This window comes from Melospiza georgiana, chromosome 9, assembly GCF_028018845.1.
Source record: "Melospiza georgiana isolate bMelGeo1 chromosome 9, bMelGeo1.pri, whole genome shotgun sequence".
Taxonomy (NCBI): Eukaryota; Metazoa; Chordata; class Aves; order Passeriformes; family Passerellidae; genus Melospiza; species Melospiza georgiana.
In genome coordinates this window covers 11,318,517-11,331,103 of record NC_080438.1, presented here as the reverse complement: position 1 = coordinate 11,331,103, position 12,587 = coordinate 11,318,517, and the positions used below count along the sequence as shown (strand labels likewise).

General features: G+C 38.0%; 1 protein-coding gene across 3 annotated transcripts in view; it reads right to left on the bottom strand.

The window, feature by feature from the left end:
• Positions 1–12,587, bottom strand: part of VAV3 (vav guanine nucleotide exchange factor 3) — a 147,257-nt gene that overhangs the window by 73,962 nt on the left and 60,708 nt on the right. For 2 of the 3 annotated variants that reach the window (XM_058030245.1, XM_058030247.1), the window contains exons 8-15: positions 12,072–12,175; positions 10,030–10,129; positions 8,636–8,731; positions 6,915–6,983; positions 4,398–4,484; positions 3,898–3,983; positions 3,394–3,526; positions 2,949–3,058 (exon numbers count right to left, since the gene is read on the bottom strand). In XM_058030245.1, the coding sequence (XP_057886228.1) occupies positions 2,949–3,058; positions 3,394–3,526; positions 3,898–3,983; positions 4,398–4,484; positions 6,915–6,983; positions 8,636–8,731; positions 10,030–10,129; positions 12,072–12,175 (785 nt within the window). The remainder of the gene's footprint in view (positions 1–2,948; positions 3,059–3,393; positions 3,527–3,897; positions 3,984–4,397; positions 4,485–6,914; positions 6,984–8,635; positions 8,732–10,029; positions 10,130–12,071; positions 12,176–12,587) is intronic. The other variant, XM_058030246.1, reaches the window with a different exon arrangement.

The following is a 12,587-nucleotide window of genomic DNA, read 5'->3' as shown; positions in this document are numbered from 1 at the left end:
GTATAAGGATGCGCTGTATGAAGAGACATCAGGAACACCCATGAAATTCTTAGGAGAAAAAGAAATCAGGGTGTTTGGTATATTATATATTTTCTAAATAAAGCAACAGTCTCAGGAAAACAACAAATACATACTGTGGGAACAGAGCTGCCATAAATAAAAAAACGATAAATAAATTAAATAAAAACTATTTACTCAGTTTCCTATGACCAGTAACTCAGCACTTCCAACCTCCTGCAAAACAAAACTCACCACACACTACACTAACAGAGCTGGCTAAGAGGTAGAACATTTTCACAGGTTTTTGAAATTAGGTTTCCAAGAGAAATTTACTACTCTGAAAAGTAACACTCTGGAAATAGCACTGGGGTTTCATCAAGTCTTCCTTTAGGGATTTTCCATACCAAGTATGCCTAATGTATTCCTGCCCTCTGCACCTAAATCAAGTCCAGCCAGCAAAGCAGTGTTCTCCTCTATTTCATACTTCATCAATAAACTCCCCATATCTGGAGGCAAATACTCATTTCAACAACACCAGCATCTCAACAATAGGTGCTTTTTCAGCAAATAAACTATCATCACTGTTTCATACACCAATATAAACATCTACATTCCCCCCCTCAAAAAGAGAAATTACAGCCTAGCTGAAATAATTATGCCTCTTAGTCTGTTCTAGTAGCAACAAGGTTAATTTTTACTTTAAAAATAATAAGAGAGATCCTAGTTTGTTCTCTTATTATGTTCTTACATTAACACTTGCACAAACTACAAAGTAGTAGATCAACACACTGCTATCCCAAAGGCATTGAAATTTCTGTCTGGAACTCAGTAAACAATATCATTTCTGATAATCAAAACCCAAAGTTATTCACCCCTTGAATTGTGCTGGGTTTGCAGTCTTGTAAAATTTTAAGTAATGAGAAGTATTTTGCCCATGGAAGTAGTAATTATATTGAATGCAATGAATAAGAGCACAATTTCAATCACAGCTACGTTTCAGAGCAGAAAAATACCTACAAAATCTAAAAAAAAAAAAAAGAAAAAAATCTACACAGTAGACAATGAGAACCCTGAAAACTACAAATGAAACCAATGGAGAGACCATTCCACACACCTGGCTTAGTTTGTTCCTAAATACCAGCTCTTGTGTCTCACCATGCACTAGAAGATCATCATTGCTGCATGCACCAAGGAATGATTTGGGAGAGATGCTGAGGGAAACATGCAGTGAAGTCAAGCCCATGTAAGAGAGTTGGGGATAAGCAATGAGAACTCCAGAAAGGACAAAGCAATGATGCCATTGCACCATGTTGCACCTCAGCCCTGATGCTGCTGCTCCAGCACCAGTGCCTTAACCACACAGACAGAGGTTAAACTAGAGGTGTGGCTTTACCAGAAGGACAAACATCCATGCAAGGCACCACCACCCATTTTCAAAGCCCAAGTCTATTTGCCAGAGAGGAAAGAGTAGCTCATGAACTTGCCAAGCACAGAGGTTCCTGTGATGTTCCCAGGGGCCAGCAGCAGCAGCCATAACCCCTGTGACAGAGGCACATTGCCAACAGCTGAGCAGGGCTGGCTGGTGCCCAGCACTGTACGAGGGCAGAGCTGCACTCACACAGCAACACGAGGAGGGGCAGGGGAGAATGGTCCTGCACACAACCATAGACATGGCTGGGAAGAATTGGTAAAAAAAAAATTCATAGGGCTCCTCCCACTTCTTAGCTCCTTACCTGACTTCTGGTTTGTTTGGTTTTTTGGGCCACTGGGCCAGGATGCCTAAAGAGTGATGAAGAGTCACAGTGCTGAAGCTGATAAGTCTGAGTGCCTCACTTCTCACACACATGTTAAGTAAATATAATTATGATATTACACAAAGCACAGCAGGGAGAGCAGAGGGACAGAAAGAGGTAGACATGCAAAGAAATACTTCCTTCCATCCCCAATTATGCCACCCAGAAATTTTTGCCAAAACACATTTTTGCTTCAGTAAAAATCAGCAAGACGGGAAACCTAGTAAACAGGCTTTATTGTATCTGTCCAGCTCAGTTTCTCCTTCCATATATTTGTTATATCATTAACACTTATCATACTGAGGTTTTTAAAATTTTATACATAATTTTTGAGGAGGTTTCACTCAAATCAGCTCACAATAGCCTTTTTCCTGAATCCACACCCCTTTACAACCACATCCAAACCCACCATTGCTAATGCTGTGTTCACTGAGAGCCCCCTCCCACTTTTTCTTTCCATAAAGCAAGCATCACCTGTCATCCAAATCCCTTGTGCGTGCTTTAAATGTAATCACAATACCCAAAGCATCAATAATCATGTTTGTCTTTCTGACAAGAATCAGAAATGGAAATAAAGTTCATGCTGCATAACAATAATGTAATCTGCAGTGCTGCAACTGAACACTTACTTTTCAAGAAGTCTAAAGCAGCCTCCTCTCACTTTAAAACATACAAAGGAAATCAGCCTTTTGAAACTAAATCTAATATGCCAAGCAACTTGATTCAGCTGCTAACTAATAAATTAGATAAAACCTCCTAGGAAAGATGCCAGCATCCCCTCCCAAACCACCAGCATCACCTTTCAAAAACATACTTCAATTAGTCAAAATTAAAATGGGATAGGAAAAATGTCACTGTTCTGATATTTATTGTTAATATAATTATTATTTCCTCATGGCTGCTTAAGACCGCATTATTAAAACAGTTTCAGCATCAAGGTTGGAAAATACTGCATAGCCTACAGTGCCCTCTTCCTTTTCCAAGAGGAATTTCAGGGAAATACTGTTGATGAAGATGTCAATCAGTTGTTTCTCAGAATATCAAATAAAATAGATAACTAGACTGCATTAAAACGTGAAAAAAAATCAGTACAGTTTAAGCAAAATTCTTACATGAATGATGAATGTGATTCTATCTTAATAAAAATATACTTACAGAGCCATCTGAAACTGCTCAAGCCATTTTTTCTTTAAGTCTTTAGTTTTGCAATAAACTTCTAAACCATTTTCACCTTGGATATGAATGAGGTAGAAGCCATAAGACCACTGCATAAGAAGATTGGGAATACAAAAGTCACCAGTTGTGAAGAACAGAAAGAGGGGAAAAAAACCCTCAAAAAAATAACAAAGCATATGTATATTCCTTAATTCATTAATTTTGGGCACAGTAAGACTACTTCATTGTGTTCCCTTAGAATGACTTACTCAAACATTTAAATTACCTCAAAATAAAGTTGAAATCTAAATATTCACTCCAGCTTGCTTATATTTAAAATGAAAAGCATCTTAAAGAAATTGTACTTACAATTTGAACTCCCACAAAACGTTTCAAATTCTTGCTAAAAATAAACATTTTATGCGAGTTAACAACAAATATTTACCTTCTTATTTTCTTTATCAGTAGTAGGGTTGTTTGTAATTTTGTATTTCTGAAGATCTATTATTTCCTTCATTTCATAATTATCGCCTCTCCGTTTGCAAACAATGACAGCTAGATCAAACAAGAAGATATGCCTATGAAGATACAATACAGACATGGTTAAAATCACTCCAGAAAGCTAACACCAGAAAGTCTTAACTTACACACTTTTGCCAGTGTCACTTAAAATTTTGAAGATGAAGAACTAAACTACTGGCTAATAAAACCAACAGTTGAAGTACTTTTGCTTAAGACCAACTCCTTGTAAGGGACTTAGTGATCTTAGACAATAATGTAATAACGAATTTTCCATTCATCACTTTGCACATTCACCTGGTCAATGGCAGACAGGTTCTGTGAACGCCCAGTGGAATGGAAAGCCCCCACAAATCAGTGAGCCAACCTCCAATCTAGCAAGAGTTACTTCACAGGCTTTCAATAGCCAACACACAAGTTATGCCATCACCTGTCTTGCCTTGCACGTTTGTCTAATGTCGTTATCCGTATTTCCCCATCGCCTTGAGGTCTGCCATACTGCAAGAGGGAATGGTTCTGAAATAAAGTAAAATGTATGATACCACACAGCAAGTGTGAAGATAGCAACACATTCAAATGTTAGACCACTCACTCCTTTTACTCCCATAAAGGACTTCTCAGACCAGGAAACATCTTTTCCTTACTAACATAAACTAAATACTATAAAGAATCAGCCCATTCTATCTTGGTCTTCAAATGGGAAAGGTTTTCCCACTACAGAAACATCTGAGAGTCACTGTACACTTACAAACATATTTAACCACCAACATGCAGAACAGTGAGATTTATGTACTTTAATAGAATTCTAAACAAGCAAAACATTCTTCTACTTAAATATTATCAAGAATATTATAAAATCCTATGAAATGAGGATAAAATGTTTGATCAAAAGTGATTTTAAAATTATATGTAAATTAAAAAATCACGTACCAAATTCTCTATTGATAGCTGAAATTGTCTAATTTCCCGAAGTGTTTCATTATCTCTCTTTACTTCATTTACATATTGAGCCAAGTCCTAGAGTATCAACAGCAAAAGAGAGGAAAACAATAACTTCTCTATAACAGACTGCTGTAATAGATTATTTTGACAAGTTTATTTCTAATTTTATCTTTGTCTTATCTACATATTTAGTAATTTTATTTGAAAATCTCTTTAATATTCAAGAATTAACAATATATATGCCTAAATAAAGAAGGAAAAAAGTGTCTGCATTTGTTAATAATAGTTACAACACTCTTCATGATATCTGTTGGAACACGAACTTACTATCAAGAAAGAGGGAAACAAGTAATGAATTCTTAAAAAGAGCTGATTTTTTCTGAATTTCCTTAGTCTTTTTTTTTTTTCAAGATTAAAGATGGAAACATAATTCATGCAGCTCACTACTGAAAAAGCAGTCAACATCCAACCTCAGAGGTAAATAGGAGATAAATAGAGAACATAGCAAGTAACATATATATGGCAGCTCAAAAGCAGAATGCAAGGTGTAAATTAATCATACACCTGGGTGCTTATAAGCTACAGCCCCGGTAGGGGGATCTTGCTCTTACTGCTGCACAGCAGAGAGAAGCCATTACACAGCAGATTTTAAAAGGGGCTTTTGAAGGGATATACTACCTGAAGTCACAGGGTGAGATCATTATTGTGCCCTTTACCAGAACATGTACTGTACACATTTCACTAAGGCCTTTAAAATGCTCTGAAGATGCCTGAGTAATAGTGACAATTTGCTGGGGCTTCTGTGTTTATGGCTAGAGATGAGGAGAGAGCAGAAGAGGTAATTGGTAGGGTCAGGAATGCTGAGAGCAGCAGTTGGAAAAGGCATTCTGATCTTCCTAACTTGCTTTCACAGTATCCCTTCAATACAGTCACAAATTTGGAGGGTGGGAGGAAAACACATCTTCTCCCCAAGATGTTTTTTTAATCAAAATCTATGAATAGCTGCAGTCATTATGCTAGCTTCCCAAATGGATCTGTGCAGGTTACATCCACGTCATTCTTAAAAAGGCTTGGGTTAGCAATTAAATAACCTCCTTTCTTGCTGCCAAAAGAAATCCAACAGCACCATCCTTCCAAGAGTTTTCTTTCCTGGGGACAGTACCCCTTTGCTAGCAGTTTATCCAAAGACATTTTCTTTTTGTCTCTCTTAGTGAGAGACACCGGGGTTTTCCAAAGCTAAACACAGTGGTACACTGTTATTTTTACTACAATACCAGGGGCTACAGTAAATCAGAATGGGAACAATGCTGCAACCTTAAGGAAAGACGCTCATATCTCAGGGGTTTGTGGGTTTGGAGGGGGTGGGAGTGAGAATTTGTGGTATTTTGTTTGGTTACAGCCAGCCAGTCAGTGCGTACCTGCCACAGCCACTCTGGCAGCAGATTTCTTTGATTTTTACATCCAACAGACACCAACAATGAAGAAAAACAACAAATTGGAAAGAGAAAGCAGGGGTAAATATAAAACAGAGTTATTTTCCAAGCCAATTAGCAGCAACCAGGATGCATGGCCTGTCACTAGATGGATGAACATTGTGCCACTTCTTTTCAGGCACCTCTCCGAGGGAAATTATCATGGTGCCCATCCCTCTACATTCACTGCACAAAAATGGGTAACAAAAGAAGGGAACTAAAAATCTCATTTGTGAGCTGGTTTGTATTCCAGGCATTCAAGGCAGCCACAAAATATGAGACAGCTGTGTGACACAAAACTAACTTAGTCTGACTTCAGCATCTACTGTGGACCATACAGATTACAACAGGAGATATAATTTATGTCATGTTGGCTCCTTTCTCCACAGAGAACAGAAAAACCTTCCCAATTCCAGCACATGAATGTCACCATTCATGCCATGAAGGCAACTGAAGCAGAGCCGTGCTTTGCTTCTGAAGCTGTGCAAAGCACATAATATATCACCTTATGCACAAGGCAGCACAGATATTCTATAAAGCATTTGTTTGTACCACTTGCAGGTGAATCTACAGTGACAGGTACCTTAGCTCCAGAAAGATACTACTGCTTTCAAAGGTAATGCCACAGAGATCATATTAAGATGACATAAAAAGGTCTTGTAAACAAAGAGAGCTCTCCATCTCACTGGAAAATTACTGATCTTGACTCAAATTGACTTACAGTACTAGAAATGCTCCTAAATTTCAGAAGCAAGAACAACATGACTGAAACACCTGTTCTTCAGCAGATGCAAAAGAAACCCAAAATGGGGAAGTTCCTTTTCACAAGCCCTCTGCTGCAGAAAACTACTGAACTTGTTTCCCAGACTTGAGCAAAACCCTCAACTTTATACTTGCCATACAAAGCTCACAGGAACCTGTGAAAACATGTTTGAAATGTTGTGAAGAACATGAGCTCCTCCAGGAAACAGAATTCTGAGCTACCATTCTAGCCACCAACAGACATCTATACTTCACTGCCATAAACACTCACCTTCATTGCATCAAGTGCCAGTCTTAGATTTGCCTTCTTCATGGCATCAGTAGTGTGCTTTACCAGCTCCTGTGGACACAGCAGTTAAAACTTTCCACCCACTGTTTGTCATTTTTATAAATTGAAATCATCATTGCTCATCCTCACCCCCAAAAAATACAGAAGCCAAAGCCAGAAAACACAGCCCAAGAATAAGCATTTTCATGCCCAGAGTGAGCAGCCTATCAGTGAGTGGGGACTATTGCAAACAGTTAATTGGCAAGTGTTTAGGAATTGCTGCACAGCCTAAACACTGACTTGAGCTGCTAATGAACCATCACAAGAAGTGAATTTGGTCTGTCTAGCACTTAAAACTTGCCAAATCAGATCATTACTGTATGTGCATGCTGGAAGCCCAGGTAAACAACACTCAGGTTCATTTACACATTGCTATATGGTACTTCATCCTATTCCAAAGCATGCACTTGTCCACAGACAAGGATCCAGGCTGTCAGTGAAACTTCAGCTGAAGTGTGCACAGCTTAAAAGTCACTGTCTCATCATACCTAAGAGGAAGCTGACTCAAACAACATACTGAAATCAAATCAAATCAAATTTGTTCAAAGAATTCTTTTAACCACTTCCTATATGGAAAATACTGAGTCTTTTTGGGGCCTTACGAAGTAGAATAACAACCTCTTGGGAAAACAGGCCATTTCTTCTTTATAATTTGAGGCAATAATTATACATTTCAGCTCAGATAACTTAGTAAAATCATAAGAAATTGAATAATATTTTAATACTCATATTACAATTAATAATAATTAGTACTTAGATTTTCATTGCAATTTTAATAATTCACTCATTTTCTTTCCATGTCTGTAAAATGTTTTTCTTGTACAACAGATATTGTTACACAGAGCATAGTGACATTGTATATCATCTTTCCACAATATACAGGTTGACTATAAAATCATAAGTCCCATCTCGTAAGTTTTATTTAAGAAGTTGTACCATTAATTTTGCTTTTTTCCAATTTTGCATTGATCAAAATATTGATGACTCATTTACAGAAGTATTTCAAAAATTTAATATTACAAAAGGTATGTTGTTCTGCAGAGTAAAAATTATGCTCCATATATAAGTAGTAGATATTTTTAAAATGACATCTTACAAGCATCAGCAGGTTGACAGTCTAATATAGTAATACATTTCTTCTCAGCTGAACTAATGAGTCTCCTGGCACAGCTATCAAATTAAATTTATAAGACTCTCCACCCTTATTACACGACTAACTGCAAAAGCTAATGCTTTGTGGGTTATAACAAGAAGCATTTCAAAATAAATATAGCTTAATTGCAATTTATGACAGCGAAGAAGTATCTTAAAAGTATGCTGCATGTATGGCCCAGCTTCCTCTTTTGGAGGGTAATGGTTCCCATTTCCAAGTACCATGCTTATGGTTTGGTTCTACTAACCAATTTAAACACACCAACAATAAAAGGTCCAGAGACTGAGGAAACAATCATGTTTTATTTTATTTTCTCCAGATATGCTTTAGCTCTAAGGAATTATCTCTGGGAGAAACCCTGCACTTGACTGAATTTTATTTCTTAACAAATCCAGGGAAGCATCAATCACCTTCCTTTGATAAAGACATTTGGCTTACATTTTTACAACCCACTGATGATAAACAACCACAGTTTTTCTCTCAGCCCCCTTAAATTTCAAAAATAAAATACCTGGAGCAGTAGGTGATATTTCAGCACTCTTTGCATTGGAACCACTAGGAGATCCCGCAATGTAAACTTCCCATTATTGGCCCTCTTGGAACATTCCTAGTTCAAAGCAGAAGAAAAAATAAGACAATAGGGCTAGAAAACAAACCTATTCAAGTGATACATACGAAAACTCAGTGACTTAGAAGCAACTATCTTAAGCTTGTGATAAATAGTAGCAACAAAATGAAGAAAAACAATTGATAAGGCAAAGCCAAAAAAAGCAAAAGTAACCTGCATCTAGTCACATGTTCTCAGATGTTTCAACATTCATAAAAGAGTAGAACAAAGGCAACAGAAACTAGGCCTTCCATACAACTAAAAAAAAAATATTTTCCTATGGGGCAAAAAACCCCAAAAGGCAATCATGGAAACTACAGGTCAGTCAGTCTCACTTCAGCACTTCACTGCAAAAATTGTGGAGCAAGTCCTCTTGGCATCAGTATCTGGGCACATGAGGAAGGTATATGGGAATATCCAACATGGATTTACCACAAGTTAATACCTGACCTATGTGACTGGATCTGTAAATGGGTGGGGACAGTCTGCCTTGAATTTTCCATGCCTTCATCTCTCCCAATAGAGTAATATCCAGGTTGGGATGTTATGCTCCAGGTCTATAAAAAACTGACTGAATTATGAGGTGCAAAAAGTGCAGTGACTGATGTTTCCTGCACCACCTGAGGGACAACTGCAAACAGAGCTCTTCAGGGCTCTGTCCAGGGCCCCCTCCCCTTCAGTGGCATTGGCAATGATGTGCAGCAGAAGACACAGGACAGCCCAGCAGGGCTGCAGGCAGCACAGCCCAGGGCGAGCGGGCACCGCTCGGGGCAGGCTCAGCACAAGCCTCACACAAAGGCAGCCAGGCAAAGATGGCATCCCTCACCCCACAGGCACCAGCCAGGGACACGCTGACCCTGAGGGCTCAGCAGACGGGCAGCAGCTCTGCAGAAAGCACCACGGGGTCATGGCAGACAACCCTGAGGCCATGGGACAAGGGCCTGGGCAGCCTACAGATGCCTCCTAGCCTGTTAATCCTGCAATTCTGTGTTCCAGCTGAGACACACTGATAAATGGAAGGGTACCACTGATGGTCACATCCTGAGAGAAAACACTAACTCTGCTAATGTCAGGGGCAAAGCTCTCTTCACTTCAGGATCAGGAGGCACACTTTAGTGCATGCAGCACATTTTCATTTGATCAGAGGCTCCAAAAGAAGGAAGGGAAACACATAGACTCATCAGTCCAGATAGTTTCATCATCATAAGGGTTTTGACTTCAATGAAAGCAGCACATAGTCACAGAAATACATGGTATAAGGTGCACATATATATACACATGTTAAAAAATACTGATACCTCTAACTTCAATTTAACATCTTCTTTTGTCTTAGAGATATTGTCTAAGCACGATATTGCTATCTCCACTTGACTGCAGTACTGTCCATAAATAACCAACCTAAATCAAAGCAAGAGAAAGAATGAAAGGAACATTTGTTTATTTAAGAACAACCCTTCACCATTTTTCCACAATCTTTGTTTCAAGAGAAGCAGTGCCTATATAAGCAAGGGTAGAGTTTAACCATGTGTTCAATGGACAACATGAATGAATGAATACTATTCAGGAGAACAGTTTAGCTCTACTTTCAAAATAGTCTAAAATCATTGCATTTTCCTTTAATAGTTACCTATATATAAATATGTTCTGATAAATACAGGATTCATGAAAAAGCAACAAATTTTCTGTTAAACAGAACAGTCTATAGTGTTTACAGCAATGTAGACTTCCATGGCTGTAATGAGTAAGTTCTGGAGCACAGGCCTAATAGCATTAACTACAGCCATCCTTTAAAGAACTTGTAGGTTATCCATACTCATCTATCACCAACATTTTCTATCAGGTCTGAGCTCTCAGATCAAAATAATAGTGTATGAAATCTCAAGAAATTTTCAATAGATGTCAAGTGAAGCAATGCTTCCTGAAGGAGCCTGGTTTTACAACAGGAATTTCTTGCCTCTCTCTGTGGAGTGCTTCTTTCTGCTAGTCCCAGTGCCAAGAGTGCTCCTTTCTTTCACCTTTTCATCTATTTCTTGAGGTGATTTCTTCTGTATGCTTCAAACCTTTTTTGGTGGATTCCCGTGAGCCTTCAACTGAAGTGTCCTAAATTTATTTTTCTCTCACCTAACCTTTACCCTTTTATTTAATTCTTTTTTTCACAATAAGGTGATGACTTTAAAACTTACCATTTTGGATTACTTTTAACCACTGTATGGTTCTGACACTGTATCAACATCTGTTCCCTTTTTATAGTAATAGAAACTTGGTATTTCTTCTCAGTGTCCTTTGTTCCTCTTTTCACTTTTCAGAACAACTTTAGAAAGATAAGCATTTTCCAGAACAACTCCTTGTCCCCTGGTTCTCTCCTACAGCAGCAGAAAGTGTAACAGCCTGGGAAATAACTGTGTCCTGCTCCAAACCAGAAGCTGAGACAGAGGGTCTCTGAAGGCAGTACTCTTTCTGGGCAGTCAGGGACACCCTCCTCCCTTGGAAAACTGTCCCATCTAGCATTCTTGGGATGCTGCTGTCCAATTTCTCACACACTAATTATTACTGCAGTAATCCTCCTTCACCCTGAAGCAAACCCAGTTAGCTCCCTCAATTCTGATTGTGCTCCCAGAAGGACTAAATGTTCAACCAAATCCCAAAGGTTACTTTAAGGTAGGTCAGCAATGTAGCCAACAGAACAAGTGTTTTCAGCCAAGTACCACAGGCACATAAATTCATTCGGTGAGTCCAACAGCTGTTCAGAGCTGGCAGAAGGAACAATATGAAAAGGTGGGTAAAAATTTGGCAATTAGCCCACTGGGTATGGCATATTGCCACAGCTATCCTGCTATCAGCTTGGCTGCTTTTCAAAGCTTGAAGGCAAAGGGTGTTTGCTTTACTATCACACCTCTGACTCAGGGTAAAGCAAGACCACAGTCTCTTCTCTCTTCTCTTTTACATATGCTGCCTCTTCTTTCCAGTTATGACCTTTTCTGTTCTTGAATCTGAAACATCCCTAATAAGTATCATTTATTTTATCTCTTAAACAGTACTAGTACATGTTATAAAATATCTGGCATTATATGCATGAAAAAAATGCTGTGTAAAATTTAAGTTTCCTTAAAAATATATTTGTTACCTGTCTAAGTAGAAATATTGGCAAAGGTGGGCTAACAAGAGTGAGGGCTCATAAAACAATAGGTGGCATTTTGACTTCCAGCTCAAAACACCAAAACTAGCTTGATAACTTACTTTGAACTTAACCCTGTTTCAGAAATATTCATCAAATAAAAATACAGTAAAATACCCTACTGAGCACATATCAGCACAATTAGTAAGAATCCTTAAATCTTACCTTTCCTTGTAGTTAATAAATATTTGATATAGGTTCTGATCATTTTTGTTAACAATGGAATCATTGATGTCCTGTGTAAGATTCCTGTGAATTTTCACCAAATCCTTAAAAACAGTAATGGGGAGGGGAAAAGCTTTGTAAAAACAAAATGGCTTAAAACTTTGAATATAAAAATAAATTATTTTATGTTTGACTCATTAATTTCAATAAATTGGAAAGTAGATTATTTGAGAGTAGAATCTCGTTTCAAGGTTTGGCACATCTTCCCTTAGAGTGCAACAAGAACAACTAAACTCCAAGAACTACCTATTAGAGACTAATTTATTCTGGCTTGGAATGTGCGCTGTTAATTCACCTTTATTTTATAATGATAATTTTAAAATTAAGCAAGTCAAGTAAATGCTTTAGTGACACACTGAAGTAATGATTCTTGTCCCTGAGCTGTGAAAAATTAGTTCTGTACATTACATTGGTCGATTAGTGATGTCCTAATGCTAAATTAACTGCAATCATAAT